The 27,667-nt window shown below is 40.8% G+C and overlaps 1 protein-coding gene across 9 annotated transcripts in view; it reads left to right on the forward strand.

Moving 5' to 3' along the window:
- Positions 1–27,667, forward strand: part of LOC138755016 (adhesion G protein-coupled receptor L3-like) — a 747,574-nt gene that overhangs the window by 418,682 nt on the left and 301,225 nt on the right. Inside the window, exon 1 of one of the 9 annotated variants that reach the window (XM_069920195.1) lies at positions 16,342–16,418. The exons of the other annotated variants lie outside the window; for them this stretch is intronic. Within the exon in view, the coding sequence (XP_069776296.1) occupies positions 16,363–16,418 (56 nt within the window). The 5' untranslated portion in view covers positions 16,342–16,362. Of the gene's footprint in view, positions 1–16,341; positions 16,419–27,667 lie in introns of those variants that run through there. 9 annotated transcript variants of the gene reach the window in all.

Consider the following 27,667-nt stretch of genomic DNA (forward strand, 5'->3'; position numbering starts at 1 on the left):
GTTGTGTATGTGTTTAAAAATATATCTTCAGGACAAATTGGAAGGCTTGAGTTCATCTTTAAAGTGTTACTAAATTTATACCTGGTTAACAGAGAAAATTCAGCAACAAGCTTGGAGCTGATTACAATGCTTTATTCAACACAAAAGAAGACTGTCCACACCTTGGGTCTCCAAAGTGGTTGATATTGATCATTGGGGATCAATGGAGGGGTTGATATATGCCAAGGCGGTTGAAGGGTTAATCAACAGCGGTGGGTGGGGTGGGGTGATTGAACTTTTGTGGTCATAACCTGGAAAATAGCGCCTATGGTGGGGTGGGTAACCTCTCGCGAGATCTGGCCTTGGTGGCCGCCATGTTATATTTGGCTTCCGCCTCTTAATAAGTATAGAATGAAGGACTGACGAAGCGGAGAAGAAGGAGAAATGTGTCCAATGTCAACTGCCCCCATCCGTCCATCCAGTGGTGCTACTACATGCCCCCCACCCTGTCCAGTGCCACCATCACCTCCCACCCCGGGATTCCATGCCTGGGGGATCGATGAGGGATCAAGGATTCCATGAAGGGGTTGATGGTCTAAAAAGTTTGGGGACTCTTGATCTCGACTGTTTCAAATCACTTTTGCAGCACTAGGATTACTGTGAATATTTATTATCTATCAATTTCATATATTTATTGGCTTTTTTAATTCAATTAAGCTTAATATTATAGTTTCTTTATAGTTCAGCTGCAGCAAGCAAGAATTTCAGTGCATATATATGGACAATGTATATGATATTAAACATAATGTAATTTTCTTTAGTAGCAAAATGGCAGTTTGGTACAGAGCCTAGAATATCACTGCAAGATAAAAAGACATCAAGCAGATACAACAAATATAGCATGGTTTCAGGCACTGATGATCTCCTCAGGCATTTGAACTTCTAGGGACACAAAGAATATCAAGAACATCTCAATTTTGCAAATCACAGGGCTGCAATCGAATTTTATTGCTGAGGGATTATAATAAAGAAATGTATTGGTCCAATTATGATGGGTCCAGCAGATGGTTTAAGTTTGGATTTCCTGTCTAAAGATGGCTTTACCTGGAATAGAATGTGTGCAGCTATGGGTCACTAGATTGATTTATGGGATGGAGTGTGAAGGCCCTGCACTCTTCGGCAGGGTTTGGAACAATGAGAGGCAACGTCATTGAAGCGTACACAATTTATTTGGGGGGGACTTGACATGGTCAATGTAGAATGAATGGGGGTGTCCAGGAGCAGGAGGACACAGCTTAGAAATGAGGCCACAGACATTCAGAACTGAGGTAAGAGGAAACCGTCGCCCACAGGATGTCTGAGGGCTAGAAAGACTTGGTCTCTGAGTGTGTTCATGTCAGTTTTTAGACATTCAGGGAATCGAGGTGTATCTGTTAAAGGTGAAAGATGGTGCCAAATCTGAGATATGCTGTTGATGACAGAGCAGTAATGACAGGCTGAATGTCTTCTATTTTTTTGTGCTCTTAAATACATCCTGTTAAAAAGGAATGGTTCAATTCATGGTGTTACGGCACCACCACCGCTGCAGTGTTGATCATCTGCATTTGTTGGATTCAAAGTTGGTTTGATCGTAGACCACCCATTCTCAATCTTTTTTTTAGCTATGACTCCCTGAGAGCTCTGCTGAACGTTAAAAAGACCCTCCCTGTCACTTTCGCTAACGGTCCCTTATATAATGCTTTAATCCAATTAATATACTTCTCCGGTAAACTGAATTTTTGCAATACTTTGAACAAGTAATTCCATTCTACTCTGTCGAAGGCCTTCTCTGCGTCTAAAGCAACTGCTACTGCCGGTGCTTTATTTCCTTCTACTGCATGAATTAAGTTAATAAATTTACAAATATTGTCTGTTGTGCGTCTTTTTTTGATAAATCCAGTTTGGTCTAAATTTACCATTTTCGGTACCTGTTCTGCTAATCTGTTCGCTAATAGTTTTACAATAGACAACCTTGCCTTTAGAAAATGGGAAAAAAAAGGGATTAAAAGAATAGAAAATTGTTTTTCAGGAAGTAGATTCTTATCCTTTGAACAAATGAGAGATAAGTACAATATAACGGGAGATACAGCGCTGGCATATTACCAACTGAGATCCTACTTGAAAGATAAATTAGGAAGCAACTTGAGTTTACCAGAGGGAAGTAACCTTGAATATGTGATTACAGATACAATGTTAATCAAAAGATTTATAAAAAATATGTATATTAAACTGCAAGAAAAGGAAAATGAGGAAACAAATGGTAAAACTAAACAAAAATGGGAACAAGATTTAAATATAAAGATAAAAAAGGAAACATGGGAGAAGTTATGCTCTGGAACGATGAGAAATACAATAAATACGAGGCTGCGTATGATACAATATAATTGGTTACACAGACTATACATTACACCGCAAAAGTTAAATAAATGGGACCCAACAGTATCTGATAGATGTTTTCGATGTAAAAAAGAAAGGGGAACAACAATTCATGCAATCTGGACATGTGAGAGAGTAGAAAAATTTTGGGATGATCTCAATCAGATATTAAATAAAATAACAGAAAACAATATACCAAAGAATCCAGAGATCTTTCTCCTAAGTAACATAAAAAATAAAGAATTTGGAATTGACTTGGAGGATGCACAAAAAAGATTTGTTAAGATAGCCCTAGCTGTAGCAAAAAAATGTATTATGTCAACCTGGAAATTGGAAGATAATTTGAAAATACAACAATGGTATATAGAAATGAATAAATGTATTCCATTAGAAAAAATAACATATAGTTTAAGAAATAATATTGAAATATTCGAACAAGTATGGGAGCCTTACATTAAATACAATAGCGAAAACCTACCGGGAACAAACATTACCTAAGTTGATGGAAGGAGAAGAGAAGAAAAGAATGGACTCAGTAGAATTTCTGGTGTATTTTTGTTGAATGACAACATTGTCTAACTGAATTAATGCAACCTAGATTGTAGAACTAAAATGGATGAGAGGGGGGGGGGATGGGGGGGTGGCTTGGGAGGAGGGAGGGGGGAGGGAGAAAAAGTCACTGTAAATGTGTGGAAAAGAAAAAGTGTATATCATGGCTATTGTGATTTATGGTGTGAAAAATAAAAAATAAAAAATAAAATAAATAAAAAAAAATAAAATAAAATAAAAAAATAAAAAAAAGACCCTCCCACCCCCCACCTGTGAAGCAGTCAAGTTTAGTTGTTTTCTTCTGAATCTTTCTCTCATACTGATTATATAAAAACATAAAACATATTTTATGATTTCAGTCTGTGGCCCCTCCTTGAATGTACTGTTGTCCCCAGTTGAGAATGGCTGCTAGAGAAGACAGAGGATAGTGATGGTGGAGGGTTTCTCTGGATGGATGTCTGTGACCTGGTGGTGCTTTACAGAAATCAGTTCTGGGACCTCTGCTGTTTGTGAGATGTATAAATCATGCAAGCTGATTAGTAAGTTTGCAGATGACATAAAAATTAGCTGAGTTGTTGACCATGAATAAAGTTGTCAAAGGATACAGCAGAATACAGATCATTTGGAGTTGTGGGTGGTGAAATGGCAGATGGAGTTTAATCCAGACGAGAGTGAGAGATTGCACTTTGCGAGTTCAAATGTAAGGGGAGTGAATACAGATAATGCCAGAAGCCTTGGGAACATTGTTGTACAGAGAGATCTTGGGATGCTAGTTCAAAGCTCCCTGAAAGTGGCAACACAAGCAGGTGGATGATAAGAAGGTACACGCCGCTTGCCTTCATCAGTTGGCAGCATTGAGTTAAAAAAAAAGTTATGTTATAGTCGTCTAAAACTTTGTCACGCCATGCTTCCATTATCTTGTGCTGTTGTGGTTCCACATTACAGGAAGGTTAGGAGGCTTTGGAAAAGATGCAGAAGTTCATCAGGTGTTGCCTGGATTAGAGGGTATCAGTTATTGGGACAGGCTGAACAAATTTGGAGTTATACAGGGAAGTCTGCTTGCATTGTGAGGGACTTGTTCCTGTGCTGTTCTCTTGTGTATTGTCAGCCTGAAAATAAAACTGTAATTTCAGGCACCAGGTTTGATTCCCCTTGGAACCTAATTCAGGATGGTGAAGGGCATCTGAATCTTTGCTTTTGAAAAGATGAGGCAGACATTTAAAAACATGCCCTTGCTGTACCCTTGCTGATAAAAGAAAAGATGGCGAAGTAAACATAATCTCTGTGAATTACGTGACTTTTTTTTGATATGCAGCATCATCTGGGGTCTGGGGTCCCACCAGTCCCATTCCTGGTACAGACAATTGTTGTCTTCCATCGAACTTCTTTTCTTACACTACACAGTATACCCTCTTAGCCAACAGATATCTTTGGCCCAATAGCTATTGGACCTTAATTATTTGAAGTTTATCTCTCAATGAAATGTATGTTCAGCAGCAGGAAAAGAAGGAGTAGAAGAGTTCAAGTTTATTATTAGCTGACTGTGTGAATACAACGAAATGAAACAACATTTTTCTGGACCATGGCGCATGTGCACACACACCTGCACATTCACTCACTCACACCACATAATAATCACCTATATACATAAAATAATACATCAAAATAAATATAGAAATATTTTGGAATGATTTAATCAGTTACAGGATACTGTTCATTAATCTCACAGCCTACGGGAGAAGCTATTTCCCAGCTTATTGTCCTGACAATGGTGCTCCTGTACCTTTCTCCTGATGATAGTTGGTCAAACCTCCTGTCTGATAATGGAAAGGGTGCTCAATAATTCTTTGCCCTATTTAAGCCACACTCTTGGTAAATGTCATCAGTTGAAGAAAGGGAGCCCCCAGTGATCATCTCAGCAGTTTTGATAACCCTTTGTCTGATGCTTTGCAGGTATCATGCAACCAGACAGGACCCTCTTATTTGCGCACATGTAAAAGGTTGTCACGCTGGGGACGGATCACCTTGCCCTCCTCAACCTCCTTAGGAAGTGTAGGTGCTGCTGCACCTTCCTGTCTCATCAGGAGGTGTTGTGGCTCCAGGATAGGTCATCCGTTATATGCATACCAAAGAACTTGGTCCTCTCACACTCTCCATAATGGAGCCATTGATATGTAATAGAGTGGTCAACCTTTGTCCTCCTGAACTCCACAATTATTGAGATAGTGCAGAAACAGGTTCTTGTTGACCATCTTCCCGTTCATCCTGCATTGACTCCCCCAGTCCACATAGATTGTGCCACTTGCTTTCACATTAGGAGAAACTTGCTGCAGAAAATTAGCCCACTAACTTGCTTGTCTTTAGAAGGAAACTGGAGGCAGCCCAGGCAGTCCACAGGGAGAACGTGCAAATTCCACGCAGGCAGCACCTGAGGCCAGGGTTGCTGGAGCAGAATCTCTGCCAGCTGTGCTGCCTGTATGCCCAGCTGTTGTTGCAGAGCTGTCATGCAGTGAAATGGATATGATCTCGTAACACAGATACTGCCTCGAATGAATCATGGTGGAAAAGCTTTGGGGACAGGTGAGAATTAAGTTGCACCCCACAACATCCTTTCTTCTTGCAGCCTTGTGGCTGCTGAATAATGTGGCACCATTAGCATAAAGGTTAGCGCGGCCCTATCAAAGTGCTCGCAACCCGGGAACAAATCCAACACTTTCAGTAAGGAGTTTGTACATTCTCCCTGTGATCTGCATGGGTTTTCTCTGGTTTCCTCCTGCCTTCAAACAACAACAACGTGGTTGTAGGTGTAATTGGGTGAAATGGGTCTCAATAGCCAGAATCAGCCACAATCCCTAGATTATTGAATGTGGAAATTTACCCATGCTGTTACCATTGACAGTCAGGAGGAGTCGTTTATATCTGTGGGAGTTGGCTCAATCCATTTACATCTTCCTTTACTTTGTAAAATATTTTTATTGAGTTTAATATATAAGCATGAATACAGAATTGGAAATGACATAATAATTCATTTGGATACAAGTAAATATGCATAACAAAAACCCAATGAGAATAAAAAGTAGATAAAACTACATCAATAATTGCTTCTAAAATATCAAAAACATTTAATTGAAATGATCTACGTGACCATATTAAACCCATTTATTGAAATAATGTATAAAATAAAAGGAAAAAAACCTAAAACTAAATCTAATCTATTCCCTCCCTCTAATCAAGATTACCTTATAAAGTTTTTTAAAAATATATTCAATAATGTGGAACCACTGGCAGATCCTCGGAGAATAGGTAATGAACCACCAGAACATCCAAAATTGTTAATTCTTCCAATTATAAAAAAGATTCTAAGAATGGGCCCCACAACTTCATAAATTGAAACTTGCTTCTTCAACCATTGTTTAAGTTTTGCTACTTGCAGAGACAAATTATTCAAGTGTTCACCTGACTCTTTGGATGGGTAAAATATGTACCTCTTCATGCTCCCCTCCCCATGCACAGCCAATCTTGTTCACCTGCTCTCACTCAGATTCTGCACAACTTCATAGCAGTAATATCAGATATTGGTGGAAATGTTCTGCAGATCATTCAGAGCTAAGAAGGGAAGGGTTATCGGCATATTCAATACGTCACTGCAGCAGTCCATTGAGACCTTGGTTGTCAAGACCACTACTATTAACCCGGTACCAAAGAGGGTGGTAGTAGCAGGTCTCAATAACTACTGCCCCATGGCACTGACCTCAACTTTTATGAATTGCTTTGAGCATCTGGTGATGGATGCATCAATGCACATCTCCCAGAGGAACTGGACCCATTTCAATTCATCTGGAGATGGAACTGTTCCACTGTTGATGCTATAGCCTTGTTTCTCCATTCTGTCCTGGCCTACCTGCAGAATGACACCTCTTATGCCAGGCTGCTGTTCATCGACTTTAGTTTGGCATTTAATAGAATCATTCCCCAGAGGCTGGTGGAGAAGCTGTCCTTGATGGACACCTTCCTGTTGCTGTATTCTGAACTTCCCGACAGAAAGACCAGTTGTCTGGGTCAGCAGCAGAATGTTGAGCACTGGCATACATCAGGGCTGTGTGCTTAGCCCACTCTTGTTGATGCAACTGACCCACGCCTGCAACGTCAGATCCAGTTCCAACAGTGTCATCTAGTTGGCAGATGACATGACAATAGTTGGTCTCATCAAAAACAATGATGAGTGCACTATAGAGAAGAGGTGAAAACATCTCGTGAAACGATGCGAGAATAACAAGCTGAGTCTCAATATGGACAAGACAAAGGAGATGATTGTAGGAGGACCAGGGATGATCATCCTCCACTACATGTTAATTGCTCGGTAATGAAGAGAGTAGAGAGCACCAAATTCCTCGAGTCCACTTAAGAATTGACCTATTCTGGACACAACATATCCTTACTTGTCAGGAAGGTACAATAGCGACTACACTTTCTGAGAAGACTGAGGTGGACAAGATTACCTGTCACCATCGTGTCAACCTTCAAAAAGAGCTCTATCGCGAGCATCCGGGCTGGTTATGTCTTAGTGTGGTATGGTTGCTGTAGAATATTGGATCAGATGTTAGTCCACAAGACCATAAAAGCGGCAGAGATAATCTCAGGAGAACCCCCACCCCTGCCCCTGCAAACCCCTCCCTCACCGATCAACATGATATATCAGGATCATTATTTGAAGAGGGTTCACAAAATTATTGAGGCCCCCTACCACCCTGCGCACAGAATCTTTCAGCTACTCCCTTACTCCCTACGGAAGCAATGAGATTCAGCACCACCAGGCTGGGAAACACCTTCTTCCCACAGCCGATGAGAATGCTGAATGAAATATACACATGAACTGTATATGGTTTCTTTGTCTGTATGTGTGTTACTCCTGGATGTGTGGTCGCATGATTTTGGACTGAGAACCGGAGAACGCCATTTTGTCAGGTTGTACTTGTACAATTGATGATCATAAACTTGAACTTAAGTGTTCTTAAAAGATGCACCCCTTAAACTACAACTCTAACCTTTAATTCAATTTTACAGAATTGCAACTTTTTCTGTTTTAACTTGAAATAGCAAAACAAAATTGAAAGATGCCTGAAAGATTCAGGGCTCCAAGGAATTGTACCACCGGATCAGTGTTTAGAATGTACACTGAATTTGCATTTAATTTGCATTTCTCACCCTCTGTGCTAATAGATATTTCTGCCAAGGTTAAATGTGTCCCACATAATTTGTGTTGGAATGAAGTCAGCACATGGGTGTAATGTGAAAGGCCTTGGCTTTATATAGAAGGAAGCTGGTGTAATTGTTTCATCAATATCCTGTGGCTGTTTTTTCTCTCTACACTTTGAGACCATTTTCCAGGCCACATTATTTGCATGCCCAGCTCCAGATTCCTGAAACAGACCCTTTTTTCCTGAGAAAGAACGCACAGGATAGACAGAGGAATACATTTAAGGACAAGCTCAAAACCTCCATGGAAAAAATATCGGCACCATCACTTCTGACTCTTGGGAATCCTTTGCCCAAAGCAGCAATTGGGGTAGCTCTGTGAACTTCAATGGGGGAGGGGGTCAGTTACACAAAGCAGCTCTTTGTTAATGGCAGTGGGAGCAGATCACATGACTAATCCCCTATTGATCCATCCCATCGGGAAACTCCTGCCTTATCCGTGAAAGACTTTACTGCTACCTTCCACCATCGGGTATGGTATTGCCCAAGTAATGATCCCAACGCGGGTATAAACTGGAGCAAAATTTTCACACGCTTAACACAGAAATTTGTTCAAAACCACAACACTGAATTTGTTTCTTGATTGCAACTGGTTGCACAGAATATTTCAAAAATGAAAACTAAATTTTGTATTGCGATTTTTCTTTCCACATCTGAATATACAATAGGTTGGTCACCATCTGAACATCATTGCAAAGAATAAATGGAGACATTTAGATTGAGGGAAGTTGGGTCATAGTTCTTCCAATGAATATTGGAATGTGCATTATTAAATATCACTTTAATACTTTTCACATTTGTTACAAATCACGTAATTTACTTGCTCCTGTGGTAGCTTTAGAACAGGTTTTGTCATCGCTTCGTGTGCATTAACAGCACCAGCGATCAGGACCAGACTGGGTTTCGTATCCCACGCTGTCTGTAAGGAGTTTGTATGTTCTTCCCCATGTCTGCGTGGTTTTTCTCCAGTTTCCTCCCACCATTCAAAATGTACTGTGGGTGTAGATTAATGGGGCGTAAAATTGGGCAGCACGGACTCGTGGGCTGAAACAACCTGTTACTCTGTCTAAATTTTAACAACATTTAATTTAATGAAAGATTTGATAGATAATTCCTCATACAGAGTTGGCAATCTCACATGCCTTGAGCTGTTTGTCCCTTGAGTTGCACAAAATGCCGAGTACATTGCTGTCTTGTGTGCTGTCCTTTTTGACATGGCTGTGTGTTTGTGATTGCATGTAAATACTTGAGTATATGTTGTATGATTTGGGTTACCCTCATTACGATTCCCAGTGAAACCTACAGAACCTAGCTCTTTGCTTTGTAGCTGATCTCTGCCTGAAAGTCACCTTGCATCCAGGAAAAGGCTCATGATTAACCCTGAAATGTTTTATTGCCACATTCAGGGAGTAGGAGATGTGATACGTTTTCACGGTTTTTGTTCACATTTAAGGGCAGACCTCCCAATGATTAGTGAGTGGCTAGAACTTGCTGGCTGCTAGCCAATGGCAGTACACCAATTCTTTCTTCCTCTGCCCTCTCTGTCATTCATTATTTTATCAGTGTCCAGCATTACTTGTGTTAGCATTTATAGCATTTTAAGCATTTTAAATTTAGAGATACAGCAGGCCTTTCTGGCTCACAAGCCCAAGCTACCCAAATACACTCAAGTGACAAATTACTAACTTTCTACATATTTGGAACATGGGTGGAAACTAGAGCACCCAGAGAAAACCCATACTGGTCGCAGGGTTCATGTACAAAATCCTTACAGTCAGCAGTGGACTTGAACCCGGGTCGCTGGCCCTGTGATAGTGCTGTGTTAACCATGATGCCTTACTTTGAGAAGAGTTTTCTTGAATTTTTAATCATTCATTGATGTGGATATTTGAGTTGGGACATTCTGGAGTGAGGGACTTTTAGCATTTGAAAATGCCACACATCATCAGTGGGCTTCATCCTGTCTCTGGACAAGTTGGTGCTGCAGTAAAAACGGACCCCCATAATGTATGACACTGAAAAAAACCCTTAGCCATAATTGGTTGTTTCCAAGCAATTCACCAACTTAAATCTTTAAATCTTTCAAACAGCGGTTTCAAAGACATGCCAAACAATGTGGACTGCAGCGGTCAAAGAATGCCAGGAAAAGATACATTTGGAAGCTATTGGAGAGGGATGGGTGCATTAAATTTTAAATTTAGATATAATTTTTTAAACATTTTAAAAAATGTAGACATACAACATGGTAACAGGCCATTTCAGCCCTCGAGTCCGAACATTTCGAATGGTGGGAGGAAACTGGAGCCCTCAGAGAAAACCCATGCAGACATGTGGAGAATATACAAATTCCTTATAGACAGCATTGGATCTGAACCCCAGTCCCGATCACTGGCGCTGTAAAGGTGTTGCACTAGCAACTATGCCAACTCCGCATGTTGAGGACTCTTGGCAAAGGCAAACAAATTAAAATCAATCATTTTCTATAAGCAACCCTTGAAGGCATCAGCAAGACTGGTCACCTTCAATGAAGCTTCTCAGGCCCTGGGAAGGGATTTGCACCTTAACTAAGTCATTGTTTGTGTTGATTTCTTCTCCGATATGATTGTAATGCGTCATTCCTCCAAGACATTCAATCTCTTCATCTTTTGCATTCTATCCTTCTGCCATTTCATTTCTTCTTCCCTCCTTTCCTTTTTTCAAATTTTTGAGTATATTCTCTTTCCTTTGCGACCTCCTCAACCTGTACCCTTCTCCTGACTACTAACCAAACCCTGTTCTTGCCTTCAGGTGAATTCAGCAGCCTTCATTTACAGTAGTACCCTTACAACCAGCCGCTCCCCAGGAAGATAGTTGAATAAAGGCTGGTTCTGTGGGGAAGATGGTTAAAAACTTGATTAAAGGAGCAGGTTTTAACACTTGTGGAATAATGCAGTGGCAGATTTAGTGTTTGATGCTTCAACAGATCATTCAAGTGGAATGACCAGTATGTGAAAACCATCAAGGTGCCAAATCAAATGACACCCTCTGTATCAGATGTACTTGGGTGCAAGGGAACAGATGTTCTGTTACAGCTGTACAAAGCCCCATTGGGCCACACTTGCAATATCGAGAGCATTATGGCCTCCTGGAGAGATTATTTTGTCATTTCTTTGTACCAATTTATCTCTTTCTGTAACTCTATACCTTCATTCTGTGTGGTGTTGCACTATGCATGAGATGCCTCGCTGGACTGCTCACAAAACAAACTTGCCCACTGCATCTTAATGCATGTGACAATAAACTGGAACTTGAATTTAAACTTGGTAAGTATGGACAAGGGGAACCATTTCTCTGTTGTGTCGGTCTGGGAGAGTGGGCCAGGGGTGGATGGGCAGGAGATGTGAGTGAGGGGTGCATTCGCAGCAGTGGAGCAGAAACTATGTTTACTGGAGAAGATCATCTCTGATGTTCTGAAATGGAAAGTCTTGTCATGGGAACAAATGCAGCCGATTGTAATTCCCTGCTGTTTAAACCTTTCGAACAGCATTTTCCAAGATGCTACACACAATGTGACTGCAGCGGTCAAAAAAATGTCAGGAAAGGATCATTTTGGATGCTATTGGAGAGGTATGGTTGCATGTTGAGAAATGTATCAAAATTAAAATCAACCATTTTCTATAAACAACCCTTGGAGACATGAGTTTTGGGCACCAAACCTTAGAAAGGAGCAGTTATAGATTCAGAGCGCCATATAGCCCTTTGGCCTCACGTGACCATGGTGACCATATTTTCATTCTGGGCAAGTCCCATTTGCCTGCATTTGGCCCATATCCTTCTGAGACCTTTCCATTTAATGCAGTTGCTCTGAGGGAGGGTGTAGACTGGATTGAAGTCTGTGTTCGAGCTAGATATATCAGAGGAATAAAACAGGAGTTCTGAGAAAATTCATCTGTGGAGAGATGGTATGTTGACCTTTAATTAGAACATGATTGTAGCTGCTATCACCTATCTTTTAAGATCTTGAAAAAAGTTATTAACATAAAACTCACTAATTCTCTCTTCACAAATGCTACCAAACATATTGAGTATTTCCTGTACATTCTGTATGCATTTGTTTTCTTTGTTGCTTTTTTTATATTTGAAAAATGCTAACAAAACCTTGTGCTTTGTGGTTCAATGTACTCAATATGAAAGTCAGGAAATTTGGCTTCAGTAATTAGGCGCATTGTGGAGACTACACATCAGGAAAACTATCTTCCTATTTGAGGAAAGAAGTCTCCAAGTTGGAACAATTCAGAGAAGGTTATTGGGCTAATAGAAATGGACAGGTTGACAGGCTAATGAAGAGCTCAACTGAAAAGGCTTAAATCAATTAGAGCTGAGGAAAGTGAGATGTGACTCAATGGAATCCTCTAATATCCTGATATATCTTGATACTGAATACGAGATTTTATTTTCATGGGACACTCTTGACCTCAGGGTTTCTGTTGTGTAATGAGGGCCTCTGTTTAAGATAAGAGATGGGGCATTTTTTTTTCCTCTCTTGATGGATTGTTCCTTTGGAATTCTCTCCTTCTAAGGATGGTAGATTGAGAGTCTTTGAATATTTTTAAGATAGAGTTGTATAGATATTTGAATCGCAAGGCGATGAAAAGTTACTGTAGAAGAGACAGGCATGTGGTATTGAATGGTATGGCAAAGCAAGATAGAGGAGACGATCGGATCAGCATCATCCTCAAGGTGCAGAGAAGGGAGTGTTGGAAGAACGATCAAATGATCTATGTCTTAATGCATGGAGCATTTCCAGTAAGGCAGATTACTTCATCGGATGTGAATGAGTATGTTCTGGTTGGGATAACGCACACATGGCTGCAGGAGGACCAGGGAAAGCAATTTTAAAAATCTTGTGATATACAATATTTGGAGTGCTGTTGTGGAGTAGCTGATGAAGGAGATTTATGCAGTCGTGAGAAAGAATGTTAGCTTTGATTGTGTACTCAAAAGAGAGTGTTTCTTTCAGGAGTCTGGTGCCAAGCATGTAATTGACATGATCCGTCTAAAGTCACCAACCGATGTGTTTCTAGCCTCTCAACACAAGGGGCATTGGCTTAAGAGAAGTTCATTGATCCTTGCAGTGAACTTAGAGGATTTTGTGCTCTGGTGGTATTGTCCAGTGCCTCGGGATGTCTGACAGAGGCAAGTACTATGAAAATTACCATTGCAATTTGGTCTTTAAGCTCCCTGATGCTCCTGTTTTTTTTGTATTGAGGCTCTAATTGTCACTTGCATCGTTGGGTGTCAGCACTAGAGTCCCAGAATAATACAACTGGCAGCTCTGTTGACAGGTGTAACTGGTTTTGAGGTTTGAGGGAAAAATTGATAAAATTATTTAAAATTTAGATGTGACATATGCTGTCAGTTGTTTGTGAGTGCCTTGAGGGATGTGGTTCAGAAAAATGGTATGTTTACTGAAGGGGTGATTATATTGTAAGATTTGTGTGAGTGGTGTTTTATGAAACCCTGTAAAGATTTCAATTTTCTCATGCTTTCAATGCAGTTCAAAGGATTTTGTTTCTCTTTTTTGTCACCTTCTCTCCCTCTCACTTCCCTCTCCCTCTCTCATCCTTTTCTCTCCCCTCCACCTCTCTCTCTCCCTCTATCTCTCTTTCTCTCTCCCCCCACCCCACCTCTTTCTCACCCTCTCTAGCGCATGACCTTGCTGTATCCTTCCTGATAAAAGCAAAGTTGGTGAAGTAAACATAATCTCTGTGAATGATTTGACTGGTTTTGCTGTGCAGCATCTTCTGTGGTTTGGTCCCAGCATAAGGTTAGCTATTTTAACTTAATTACCTGAAGTCTATCTCTCAGTGAAATGTAAGTTCAGCAGCAGGAAAAGAATGAGTAGAAAAGTTCAAGTTTATTATTAGCTGACTGTAGACAAGAGATGAAACACATTTCTCTGCACCATCGTGTACATACACACACACACACACACACACACACACACACACACACACACACACACACACACATTCCATTTAGCCAAATTTTGTTTTCGTCTTCTCTCTGTGCCCCCTCTCTTCATTGTACATTCATTCTATCTTTTCTAAATATCTCTCTATATATTATTTCAATTATCTATAGTCAATTGGTAGATGAAGAAATTAAATATGGACTTTTTCCTCTCCCTTTCTAGATTTTTTTGCGTTAATTGTCCAACGTATTTTTGGGAGTGTTGCAGCACCCTCTCCGTGCAGTGAACAAATATGCTCAGCAGTTAGTGCTGCCTCCTGCGGGGAATAGATTGAAAGGGAAATGGAACAGTTATTAAACATCACTGTGGCCAAAAATACATCAGTCCTCTCAATCATCATTTCTCCCAGGCCTCCTTTGTTTGAGGATAAGTGATGATTACATTTCCTGCCTACATGTGTCCCCTTCAATCCCCAACTTCCCTCTCTGCTGTTTTCTTTGTCCTGTGGTAACTTGTCAGCCTGACAAATGACAGATGAAGGCTTTAACGATGAAACCAAATTGAAAAATTATGAGGGAAATCTTGGCTTTCGATCGACCTCATTGAATATTAAAATTCTGATGGTTTGACATATGACAGAGCAGATAATATTAATATTGAATTTGAACATTTTTTATTGGCTTTCAAAGGTTTTGTGTTTGTTGAAAGGAAAATCTATTTTTTTCCAAACCTTCTAAAAGTTAAATAATGGCTCAGATTTGGAAAACATCTTTTCTTGTTCCCCGTGGAGTTGCTCAGAGGGTGTTCTCATCCTGAAGGATGATGTCAGTCAGTTTGATTGATTATGACTGCTCTGTGATCTGAGAGTTCATTGCAAGTTGTGTGGTTTAGCCTAAAGCCCATTCTTAAAGAGATTTCCATTTAATTTTTCAAGAGAGGTTTATGCAATGGAAAAGGTATGCTTTGTGAATCTCACAAAAAAAGGGAATTGAGTATTGGAAGTAGACTTTGTTTGGAGAGAAATCTGGGAGAATAATTAATTTTATTCATATAGACAGCTATTTTGAAAAAAATAATATTATTGTGGTGTATATGTTCTTGTGAGGGGTTGTTATGTTACAATTCTTTCACAACTCTGTTTTGAGAATATTGGAGCAGCACAGTTTGCGTAGAGGTTAGTGCAATGCTATTACAGCGCCAGCGACCCAGGATCTAATCTGACGATGTCTGTAAGGTGTTAGTACTTTCTCCCTGTGTCTTGGGTTTCCTCATTGTGCTTCGGTTTCCACCTACCTTCATAAATGTGCAGGAGTTGTAGCTTAATTGGTCACATGAGTGTATTGGCGAGGGGGTGGGGGGTGGGGGTGGAGGTGGTGTGCTTGTAGGCTGGAAAGGTCAGTTAGCATGCTGCATTTGTAAATAAAATATAATCATTTAGGGGACGTTGGTGATTTTTTTTTAAAAATTGTTAGGAAGGAAACCTTTTTAAAATAATATAGTCCAGGATCCTTCCAGTATAAAGAAGCTGATGAGCACATGAGAGGTAATGAACAAAGGAGTACAAGGAAAATGAGATTGGAAAAGGTCCTGATGGAATTGCAAGGATCTGGCAATGAATAGCCTCCCATGTTCTAATAAAAAAGTTCAAAGATCGAATTGATTATTTCAAATATGCACTTTGTGTATCAGATTCTTCTGGATATATCCCTGTGTGCGATTGGCTGCTCCGTCTGACTTTGGACATATCTTTGTGTATGATTGGCTTTTCCCTCTGCCTTTAGTTGTCACATTACAGGCTGATTGACCCCTTAGGAGCCCTGGAACTTCACACCCTCCTCTGAGGCCTATTTACCTGACATGAAGAGATTTTTTTCTTTGATTGACTTCGGTTAATATTAATGATTATAATGTAAAGTAAAAGCAGAAAATGCTGAAAAATGTTAGCAAGTCATGATGCATCTGTGGAAAGTGAAATGGCTCACGGTCTAAGTCCGAGGCCCCTTAGTTCTGCAGTCTTATTTCAATTTCAGTAACTTAAATGTGCAAAATCATTTCTTGCTGTTATCACTGATTGTTGGTGTCTTTAAAAGACATCAAAAAAAGAGTGGGGTTGTTTTATTTTTGGCAGTACGATGATGTCTTTGTTTTTTTTTCTCATATCTGATCCCTGCCTATGGGTTGTGGAAAGGTTGCAGCACCGTACGGATGTTATGAACTATACACGGCACCAGATTGGTGTGACTGTGGGGCAAGGACGCAAGTGCAGGTCAGGAGCAGCAAGGCATTGCTTTGTCTTTTTGATGTCTTCCAAATGCAGCTGTTTTGATCTCCTCTTTAAGTCATTTATTTTCTCAAAGGCAGTGTGAGTGGAAAGCTTCTCACTTCCAACCATATCCCTGCAGGGCATCAATCGTGAAAATCATTTAGCTGGATGAATGTCAGCTCATGTTTTCTCCTGAGCTCTGCAATAGCAGTGTTATGGTGGGGAAAAAAATGTGTTGCGGCTTTCAACATTGCTGACAATTTCTGTCTGAAGGCCTCATCATCTCTCGTAATACTAATGATCCTTCAATTATTAATTTCTGGGATAGGTGAGTTGCTGGCAAGACCAGCATTTATTGCTCAGTCCCACATCCATCAACGACAAAGATGTAGAATGTTGTTTATCTCAATACAAATTACTTGGACGGTAGTGGAATACTGTGGTTTATTGGCTCAGTTGCTATAAATAACAGATACAATTGTATAATAGACATATGGGTCTTATCCTATTCGATCTTATTTGTTATAAATACTGGTTCTTGTAAATAAATGGTGTTGTATTTCCAAACCACAGTGATGTGTTACTTGGATGGGAACAAATGCATGGTGGTGTTCCTCTCCACTTGCTGCTTTGGTTCTTCTCAGAATAAAAGTCTGAGGAGGTGCTCTTCGAGGTGAATATCCTCAGTGCCTGTCGTAGACTATGCACATTACAGTGGTGGAGCTAGAGAAGTGACATGAAGTCACTCACTCAGGGCAGCTGGAAGACATTCCATCGCCATCCCAACCTGATGGGGAAAAGGGCCTGGGAGAGGAGATTTACCAGGATGTTGCCTGGATTGGGAAACAAGCCTTATAAGGTAAGGTTAGCAGAGCCGGGACTTTTCTCTTTGTAGGTAGAAGGATGAGTGGAGACTTGATAGAGGTCAACAAGATTATGAGAGACATAGATAGGGTGGACAGCCAGCACCTGTTTCCCAGGGCAGGATCAGCAAACACCAGAGGACAAATGTACAAAGATAAGGGAGGGAAGTTTAGAGGAGAGATCAGGGGTAAGCTTTTCTTTCACAGAGAGTTGTGGGTGCCAGGAATGCCTTGCTGGGGATGGTGGTGGAGGCTGAAACACTGGGGGCATTTAAGAGACTCTTAGACAAACACATGGATAAAAGAAATATAGAGGGTTATAGGGTAGGGAGGGTTTAGCAGCTTTTTTTTAAAGAAGGAATATATGGGTCGGCACAACTTCAAGGGCCAAAGAGCCTGTCCTGTGCTGTATTGATCTATGTCATACGTTCTATGCTATTATTGCAAAATGATTCAGTTAGAGTTTTTGATCACTCAGGCACTGCGGGATGTTGATGGTGGGGAACTCAGTGTGTTTAATGTTCATGGGACTAATCTTTATGGTTCAACCATTGCCTGGCAAGGAAGAGATGGAAATATTTTTTGCCTCTTTTCAAGGATGGAGTGTTACAGTTTTAGAACAGCGAACATTGCAGCACATTGCCTTCAGCCCACATTCTTGCTGCATGATATGGTCATTTCTGATCTAACAATGGGGGAAATGGCCATCACTTCTCGAACATTGTGTTGATGGAATTGATGCCTTCAGATGAGATATTAAGTCTGCTCTTATGGTCATCAATGATCATACCTCTATTTCAAGTAGCAGGGAGTTCTTACAGTTTTATTCCCAATAAATATATCCATTCCCAATATCAAATGTCTCTTTCTACTATTGTTCGGGGTGCTGGGCAGTGCTCCTGGTGACTCTGTGTCATATGCCAGATAAAAGTTGAAAAATATCATGTATATTATATTTTTAATATATTATTTCATGACAATAAATAAATCTTTGAAAATTTGATAATTTAGCTCATTGTTCTTTACAAAATCTTGCTATTCATGCTTTTGCCATGATTTTCTTCCTGATAATGGTGACATTTCAAAGACAGAAACCCCAGGGCGAGTGATTCTGTTGCTCAGCACAGTATTTATTTTTTGGAGTTGGTTCTGAATCGAAATGAGTGTGGACATTATCTGTACCTGTAACATCGTGTGGACATTGCTTCATGTTCCTCACTGGTCCTACAACACCAATTACACCCGGTACTACAGGGTGGACAATTCTAAAAGGTGTTCCTTGATTAATGAGCCTTCTATCTGGGTATTTGCCGATGGCTGCTTTGGGGTACCCTTTACCATTCTACAATGAGCCTCTCTCCATCCAGAGGGATCCACTGTACCACAATGTCTCTAGTTGCACCATTTAGAACACGGAACATTACAGCACAGTACAGGCCTTTCAGCTGCAATGTTATGCTCACCAATGGAAAGCTTCTCCACAACAATCTAACCCTTCCCTGTCTCACATCCATAACTCTCTATTTTTCTTGCATACACATGCCTATCTAAGAGGCTTTTGAATGTCCATATTGTACCAGCCTCCACCATCACTGACCGCCTGCAATGCATTCCAGGCACCTACCATTCTATCTGTAAAAAAAAAAGCAAACTTACTTCTGACATCTCCCCAAAACGTTCCTCTATTCACCTGAAACAGATGTCCTTGGGTATTTGTTATTGTCATCTTAAGCCCCTTATAATGATAAATATTGTACCTCAAACAAGTCACCTCTCATCCTTTTCTCCAAGGAGAAAAAATTTGCTTGATATGATGTTCTCTAATACAGGCAACGTCCAGGAATATTTTTGCAGGAACCCAGCCCTATTGTGAATCAAGAGAGAGGAGAAGAGTGAAAGGGAAATGGGGAGGCTGTTAAGAGAGGAAGAATGAACATTCTATGCTATTTCCGATTCCAAATTTTGAAAATCCGATTGGAAAATAACCAAAGTTGCACCTTATTTTTTATTGATGGAGTCAAAGGCGATATATACTGTACCAAGTTAAAATATTACTGATCCAGTAATGTTCCAGTTGATGTTACACTCAGAATTTGTTTGATGAAGTTTATTGGCTGCAGTTGACTTTGTCTGTGACGCAGGTTAATCCCCAGCCAGGATTTAAGGCTTGATGGTTAGCAAGGCTGAAAACTTATGGACAACATTCAGTTGATGTGATTGAAGATTTTTTTTATTGCTGTCTGTGTGGAGTTTGCACATTCTACCTGTGACTCCGTAGGTTTTCCTCGGGAGCTCTCGCTTACTCCCACATTCCAAAGACAAGTGAACAGTGTGATCCTCTGGAAACTCAACCAATCAGGTAGCATCCATGGTAGGAATGGTCAAACTCAGAGGATCCTGACTTGAAATATTGATGAACCATTTCTACCCAAGGATACTACCTAACCCTCCAAATTCCCCTACCGTATACTCAAGATTCCAACATCTGCAGTTTTGCTATTTCCACAAGGATAAGAGGGTGTGAGTTTAATTGTCTTTGATAAATTGACTGGTAGTGTGTGGATAAATTATAGAACCTGGGGGAGTTGATGGGAATATGGGGAGATGCGTGTGGATGGCCACATGATGACTGGCACAGACTGGGTGGGCCAAAATGCTTACTTTCATTCTACATGGCTCCATGGGTCCCGCAGATTGGTCGGATAAGAAGTGAAAGTGGTTCTCTGTTTTGCTTTGACACAATACTGATTTTTTTTTGTTGGCCAGTTGTTATGGGAACCCTGCATGTTGTTGGGGACCCTGAACTTTGGTTCCTGTGCTCACTAAGTGTAGGTTATGTATTAATGTCCCAAAGGAGAAGGACTGCACATTAGATCACGAGCAAGTCCAAACTCTGTTCATGTGAATTTCATAGATCTTGTTTTGTAGAACTTGACTGTACTTGTCAAATGCTTAGTGTCCTAAATTAAGGCTTGGAGATGGATAAAATGTTAAATTACTAGATTACTACACATTACTACACATAAAGAAGACAAACTTCTAAAGCAGTCATTCTCAACAGAGGCCGCCGCTCTTTAAAGGGAGGCATGGACTGAAATCCATAAAATATTTGAGAGAAGTAAGGAAGGAGCCAAGTGAACTTGACTGCTTCACAGGGAAGAGGGCCCAAAAACTTTTCGCAGGGTTCAAATACAACAGGGTCCTGACGAGAACCCCGAGGGGTGTTGTTCATTTTGCAGCACTGCAGCTCTAGAAAGATAGCCTGGTTCCGAATAGGAGGCTACCCAGGGATATTGCACCGGGGCAGTATGATTTAAACTAGCATCAATCAAGGTGGATTATAGTCACTGATTGAGAGGGGGGGGGGGGGGTTGTTCAGTGATGTTTAAAATATAAATAGACCAGGTAGGTGCAGAAACTCTTTGCTCTCATGGGAGTAATTGAAGGAAAAAACAAATGAGATCTGGACTAGTGTAGAAACAAGGGTGTTGATTTTCCATACAGAGGATAATGGAACACTAGAATGTATTTCCACTAAAAACTGTGGATATTGGGATAGAAATTCATTGACATTTAATTTTATTTTTATTTTTACTTTAGAGATACAGCACAGTAGCAGGCCCTTCCAGTCTACGAGCCCTCACTGCCCAAATACACCCATGTGGCCAATTAATCTATGAATCCTGTATCAATGGAGGGTTGGTAGGAAACCGGAGTATCCAGAGGAAACCCAAGTGGTCACAGGGAGAATGTACAAAGTCCTTACAGACAGCAACAGCTGGTAAAGCTATAGAACCGCAGCAGCAGGACTGGGTCACTGGAACGGTAAAACAGTAACTCTCTCAGCTGCACCACTGTGGCTCTTTGGGTTGTTGAGTTGCAGGGTTTCCATCTGGAAAGTGGCTTGGGCTTCAGTGAAGTGTCTCCTTCCTGCTGTCACTAGTTCAGGAGCAAGAGTGATGAAGTAGTCTTTGGCAGTGCTCTGAGGCTCTCCTGGAGCCAGCACATCAAAGCAACTGTGAAGAAGGCACTCCAATGCTTCTATTTTCTAGCACGTCTGAGGAGATTCTGCATGACTGGCCAGGAACACATTAAGCTGCAGAAGGTGGCAAACCCAGCCAAGTCCATCACAGGCTCTGAGTTCACATCCACTGAAATCATTTATGTGAGGGTATCATCACCCCCGACCACAGCCTCTTCTCACTGTTACCTTCAGGTAGAAAGTACAGAAGCCTGCACTCCAGCTCCTCTAGGTTTAAGAGCAATTTTATCCAACAGCTATCAGGCTCTTGAACCTCCCTGTACTATTCTAACAATGACTGAAAATGAGGACCAACAAAAGATCTGTCTGCACTATTGAAATGACACTTTTTTCTTGCACTAACTGCAACTGTGAAAATTTATCTATCCTTTTATATCTATTATCTCTTTTTATGTCATGACATGTTGTGGATGTTGTAGTTGGTGTTTCTTATCTACCTGTGTGGCTGCAGAAAGTAAGAATTTTATTGTAGTAGGTGCATATGTCAATAAGCTGTCAGAATCACAAACCGACACATCCACGACAGGACTGATTTTCCTTTAATGTGCTTAGATTACGTTTTTGAGCGTTCACCTTCAGCTGAAGTGAAAAATGGACATTAATGTGGCCAATATGTTATTTTTCAGCTTCGACCTCCTTCATTCTCCCACGCCTGCCTCCCTCCCTCCCTCTGGATTTCCCATGCAAGATGTATTTTCAAAGGTTCATCCTAGCTTAGAGCATATTGAATGTTAATTACGGTTTTGTGAAACCTGCATCCCACTTCTCTGTGGCAGAGTGGGTGAAAGTGCCAAAATGTGACATCTGCAGCCACCCTGTTTTGAAGCCGTTTGTCATGCTGACTCTCCCTTTATTCTCTTACCCCACATTTTCCCTCTGCATAGCACTGAGTGTCATTGGGCTGCACCGGCTTGTGGCAAGAATACTTCCATTAAAATAAAACTATGGTGTCTTTTCTGTTCACGTCCTTCTGTTCAGAATGTGCCACAGTATATGAGGTTTTACAGCTTGCAACGGCACAGAGGAAATGGTTTACAAGTTTGATATCATCACCCCTCAAGTGGGTGAAATTTCAACCCAAATATTTGGAGATTCTTTAGATTGTTTGTGTGAATGGCGAATGGTTCTCTTACCAGATCCTGAACAGCTCCTCCAAATCTTGGCAGCAAGTGCTCTGGAGGCTGAGCTCAGCAGACTGCTTGCCAAAGGTTACAGCACTAATTTACGTCTGCAAGAAGAAATATGATGCTGCCTGCTGTGACTGTCTCTGAATATCAATTTCAATAAAAGAAATACACTTTGACTTGGGATTAATTGTCATGTAGATAAATCAGAAGGCACGTTTGGATCAGATCAGATTAATCTTAGAATAAAATACTGCAATCCACAAAAAAATCTCCTCAAGCCATTGATAATGAGTTGGTATTAATTTATGGGTGAAAATGAAAATCCTTATTATAATTGAGAAACCATAGCTTTAGGTAACTACCCATACTCTCCACAATGACCTAAATGAGTTCTGCTATTTACTAAATGTTCTGTTGGCAAGAGGAAAAACCAAAGATCAGCTGCTTGAGCAATTGCACAGCAACAAATGGAGTACATGGTGGCGGAGGCTGGTAAAATAGTGACATTCAGTAGATAGGTACATGGATGTAAGGAAAATAGAGGGTGTGAGGTAGGGAAGATTAGATTGTCGTGGAGTTGGTTTACATAGGTTGGTACAACATTGAGGGCCGAAGAGCCTGCACTGTCCTCTAATGTTCTATGTAAATCTTGCATTCAGCTTTGGTCGTTTCTATCCAGGAAGAATTCAGAAGCTTTAGAGAGGGTGCAGAGATGAACCAGGATGTTGCCTGGATAGGAGGACATGTCACATGAAGCAAGGTTGGATGAGGTAGGACTTTTCTCTTTGGAGCAATGAAGGCTGGGAGGTGACTTAATAGATTTGTACAAGATTATAAGGGGTTCAGTTAGGGTAGACAGTCAGCACTATTTTCCTGGAGTGACAATAGCTAATACCAGAGGTCATTGGTTTATGTGTATGGAGGAACGATTAGAGAAGATTCAGAGGTATTTTTTTAAACAGAGAGTGGTGGGTGCCTGGAATGCATTACGAAGGATGTTGGTGGAGGCTGGTACAATCAGGACATTCAGAAGACACTTTGATAGGTACATGGATGAAAGAAAAATAGTAGGGAAGGGTTAGATTGCTGTGGGATAGTTTAATGTAGGTTGGCATAACATCATGGGCTGAAGGGTGTGTGCTGTGCTGTTATAAATAAATTGAAACTGAAGTAATTAAATACAGACAAATCTCCTTTGTACACACTCATGGAGAACAGTCTTGGTGCAAGGCTGCAGAATCGTTATATTTGTTCTGCATCTCGGCAAAAGTAAGTTTTATCGCTTTCTGAAGGCCCATGAGGTGAAAATAAAATACCATGAAAATGGTGTGGCTCAAGAACACAACTTGACATCTGACGAATCGATGCTGGTGTGACGTGCACATGTTAACATCATTTGTCTGATTGGCAGGAGTATCCCTCACTCCCAGCCCATCCCATCCCATGGCCGAAGTCTCCTTGCACCATTTAGGCTGACACGGCTGTGCAGTTTTGAGCAAATTCTGTCACATGAGAGATAATAGGTTTCCGATGAAGCATCGAGCTGAGGTCTGTTTGTCCTGTAAATGAGCCTACGGTGAAATCCAAACAAGATTAGCAAAGCCCTCACTGCATCTCAACCAGCAGTGTCCTTTAGTGAAGCTGATTACCTTATTTATTATTTTCTTACTGCCTGCAGGATTTCCTGCATGAAAATCAGAGTCATTCCGCAATACAGTTCAGGAAAACTTAATCTTTTCAGGCAAGACAAGAACTCACAACACCTTCTCATTACTCAGGAAGGGGCAGCAGGGCCTACCTTTGCTATGGGGGCTGAGGAGGGCAATCCCCCCGCCCCCAGTCCCCATCATGACAACTTTCTACAGGAGTACAATTGAGTCTGACTGCATCATTTCGAGGTATGGTAGCTCCAAAGCATCAGACTGGAAGTCACTACAGAGCTAAGAGGATCGCTGGGGTCTCCCTTTTCTCCATTGACGACATTTACTTGGACTGTTGTTTAAATAGGGCTCAAGGAATTGTAGAAGTCCCATTCCAGCCAGCGCACAGTATCTTCAACCCACTACCATCTGAAAGGGAGATAGAGGAGCTTAGTTATCAGTACTGCCAGGCTAGGAAATAGCTTCCTTCTGCAGTCTGTGAGACCGATGAACAGTATCCTCCAACGAAGACAATGTCCCAAATATTTATGTCTATTTATTTTGATAATTTATGTCATCTTTATGTATTTACGGTTTGGAGAGATGCTGTTTCGTTGGGTTACATATGTACAATCAGGTGGTATTAAATTTGAACTCAAAGCCATGAAAGGTGCCATGGGAATGCACATTCCCTTTGCATACCGGGATAATATTACGAGACATACTCCGATATGAATATTGTAACATTGTGGGGAATGCAATGAGGCGCAAGGTGACGTTGACAAGTCGAATGAACAAGCAGCTGACTGAGTGAGCCATCCCTGTGCTCAACCTTTAATGAATTCCAGCATCCAGACTGATGATAATGAATGATGAGATGACACAGAGGTGATGGTGTCAGTCACTGACTCCCTCAGAAGGTCATTCTCAACGTCATTTTCGAAAATAAAGGTCCTCTTCCCATCTGCCTCAGTGCAAGTAACCTCATTAAGATTAGTGTTCACCTTAACAATTGACTTGCCACTGAATGAATGACATGCCAACAAAATTCCCAACACTTAAGTTTGAAAAAAATTCAATGGTAGCACAATATTTTTTTAATGGAACAAACATAATGAATCATGTTCAAGCAGTCATCTCAGTTCATCACATTTTCAAGAACCGACATATATTTGAAAATACAAAATAGAATTTTTTTTCTAATCTGCCAATGAACCAGAAATCACTACAGCACATAAACAGAGTCTTTGGCTCATCTAGTCTGGACTGAACTATGATTCAGCCTCGTCCCATTGACTTGCACCTGAATCTTCATAACCCCTCCCATCTCTGTACAAGCTGGCAGCTTGTTCCACATACTCACCACTCGCTGCATGAATAAGTTCCCCCTAAACTTCCCTTTTAATATTTCATCTCTCACCCTTAAACCATGTCCTCTTCTTTTTGTCTCACTGAACCTCAGTGGAAAAAGCCTGCTTGTATTTATTCATCTATACCCCACATAATTTTGTATTCCTCCATCATTAAGTCCTCACCTATTTCACCTTTCCCTGTAACACAGTTCTTCAAGTCCTGGCCACATCATTATAAATCTTCTCTGCACCCTCAATCTTATTGATATCTTTCCTGCAGTTAGGTGGCCCAGTTTTTTTTTTAACTTCTTTTGAGCAAATAGATTTCCTTTGAACGCCTTGTGTTAAGCACAGTGGAGTTGTCACACATTTCAACGTAGGGTGCCCTTGGTGTAAAAAGGAGGACTGTGTTGTTGCCAAATGTATCTGCAACAAACAGAAAGCACTGTCACTTGCACTTAAAGTGTCATGTACATCTTGGATCACTCTTTCACAATGATTGCTCAATTATTGCAATAGTTTCAAGGCTGAAACATTTGCCTTAATAAGCAATCTTCAGCCAGAAGCATCTAATAAATGATTCATCTCTAGCCCTTCCTGATGTGTCTATTATCATGGAAACCAACTGTATGCCTGTTTAGGTCAGTCCAAGTGATGGTGCAAAATTGCGATGAAATGCACATTCAATGCAGCTAAGTGCATGGATCCCTTATGTATCTCAGCTGCAATGCAGATGACACTCTAACTATGGTACTCCAATCAAGCTGCAGGAAAGGCATCCAATGGAAAGGTGAAAAATCAGTCAGGCCTATCAGTCTGCTCTCATCAACCAAAATGCTGAAAGATGTCATTGATGGCACTTTCAGGTATCACTCAGTCACAAGCAATCTCACTAATGGCCAGTTTGAGGATCAAAGGACTAGTTGTTATGGCCTTTACCCAAATATGAACAATGGACCAGAATTCATTTGGTGAGTCGAGGGTGAGTCTCCAGTATTGTTCAAATAGACTAGTGGAAATCCAGAACAAACATTGAGCACTGTCTGAAATCATACCTAGCGAGGAGGAAGGTGACTGTGGTTGTTGGCAATCAGTGGATTCCAGGAAGAAAGTTAGGACAGGAACCAATTTGTGTGTTCACCATTGAGTAGGATTTGACTGGGCTAGTCCCCGTGCTGTGGGTGCAATAAAAGATATGAGATTGGATATTCATCTTTAATTTTTGTCATACCATGATACAATCAGCACAAAACATGCCACCAACATGGAATTCCATTTGTGTTTGCTTAAAAACAAAGCATTCTATCCCTATGTGCCACAAGGCTTAAACAACAGCTAAGTGATCTTCCTGCTGTGTGTGCCAAGTCATGAACATCTCACACAAAAGTCTAAGCATCAACATGGAACATGGATACATTCCCACCAAGCACAGTACAGGCCCTTCAACCCATGATGCTGTGCTGGTGTAAACCTATTCCACAACAATCTAATGTTTTTTTCTTTTCTCACATCCATAAGCCTCTACTTAACTTACATCCACGTGCCTATCTAAGAGTGTTTTGATTACTCCTTGTGTACCAGCCTCCCCCACCATCCCTGGCAATGCATTCCATGCACCCACCACTCTCTGAGTAAAATACATTTACCTCTGATAGTTCCCTTAAACTATCTGGAGAAACTCAGCAAACCATGCAGTGTAATCTGCTGAGGGATTGTAATTGACCCCAGCATCTGCAGTCTTTCTGTTTAACTCCCCTAAACTTTCCACCACTCAACTTAAACAGATGGCCTCTGATATTTGCAATGATCACCCCATGAAAAAGGTGCTGGCAATTAACCCTACCAAGCACCCCCCCCCCCCATTATCTTATACACTGTACCTCTATTAAGTCACCTCAAATCCTTCCACATCAATTTTGTGTGTTCACCATTGAGCAGGATTTGAATGGGCCAGTCCCTGTACTGTGGTGGCAATAACAGGTATGAGATTGGATATTCAAAAACACGTGGCTCATCTTCTGACTCTCATGATTTTCTAAAGCAAAAGCCATGAATAGGGTGGATACAGAGCACAAAGCTGGCTGAGTATAGAAGGTTCCAAAACCCAGCAGCAATAGGTATTCACCAAGACAAATGGTTACTTAAACAAAAGTCGCTTTTAATTATCTTTAAACATAAAACTTTAACTTACCTCTATTGACTTACTTAACCTAACTTAACCCCCTTTT

This window comes from Narcine bancroftii, chromosome 1 (genome assembly GCF_036971445.1).
Source record: "Narcine bancroftii isolate sNarBan1 chromosome 1, sNarBan1.hap1, whole genome shotgun sequence".
NCBI classification, from domain to species: Eukaryota; Metazoa; Chordata; class Chondrichthyes; order Torpediniformes; family Narcinidae; genus Narcine; species Narcine bancroftii.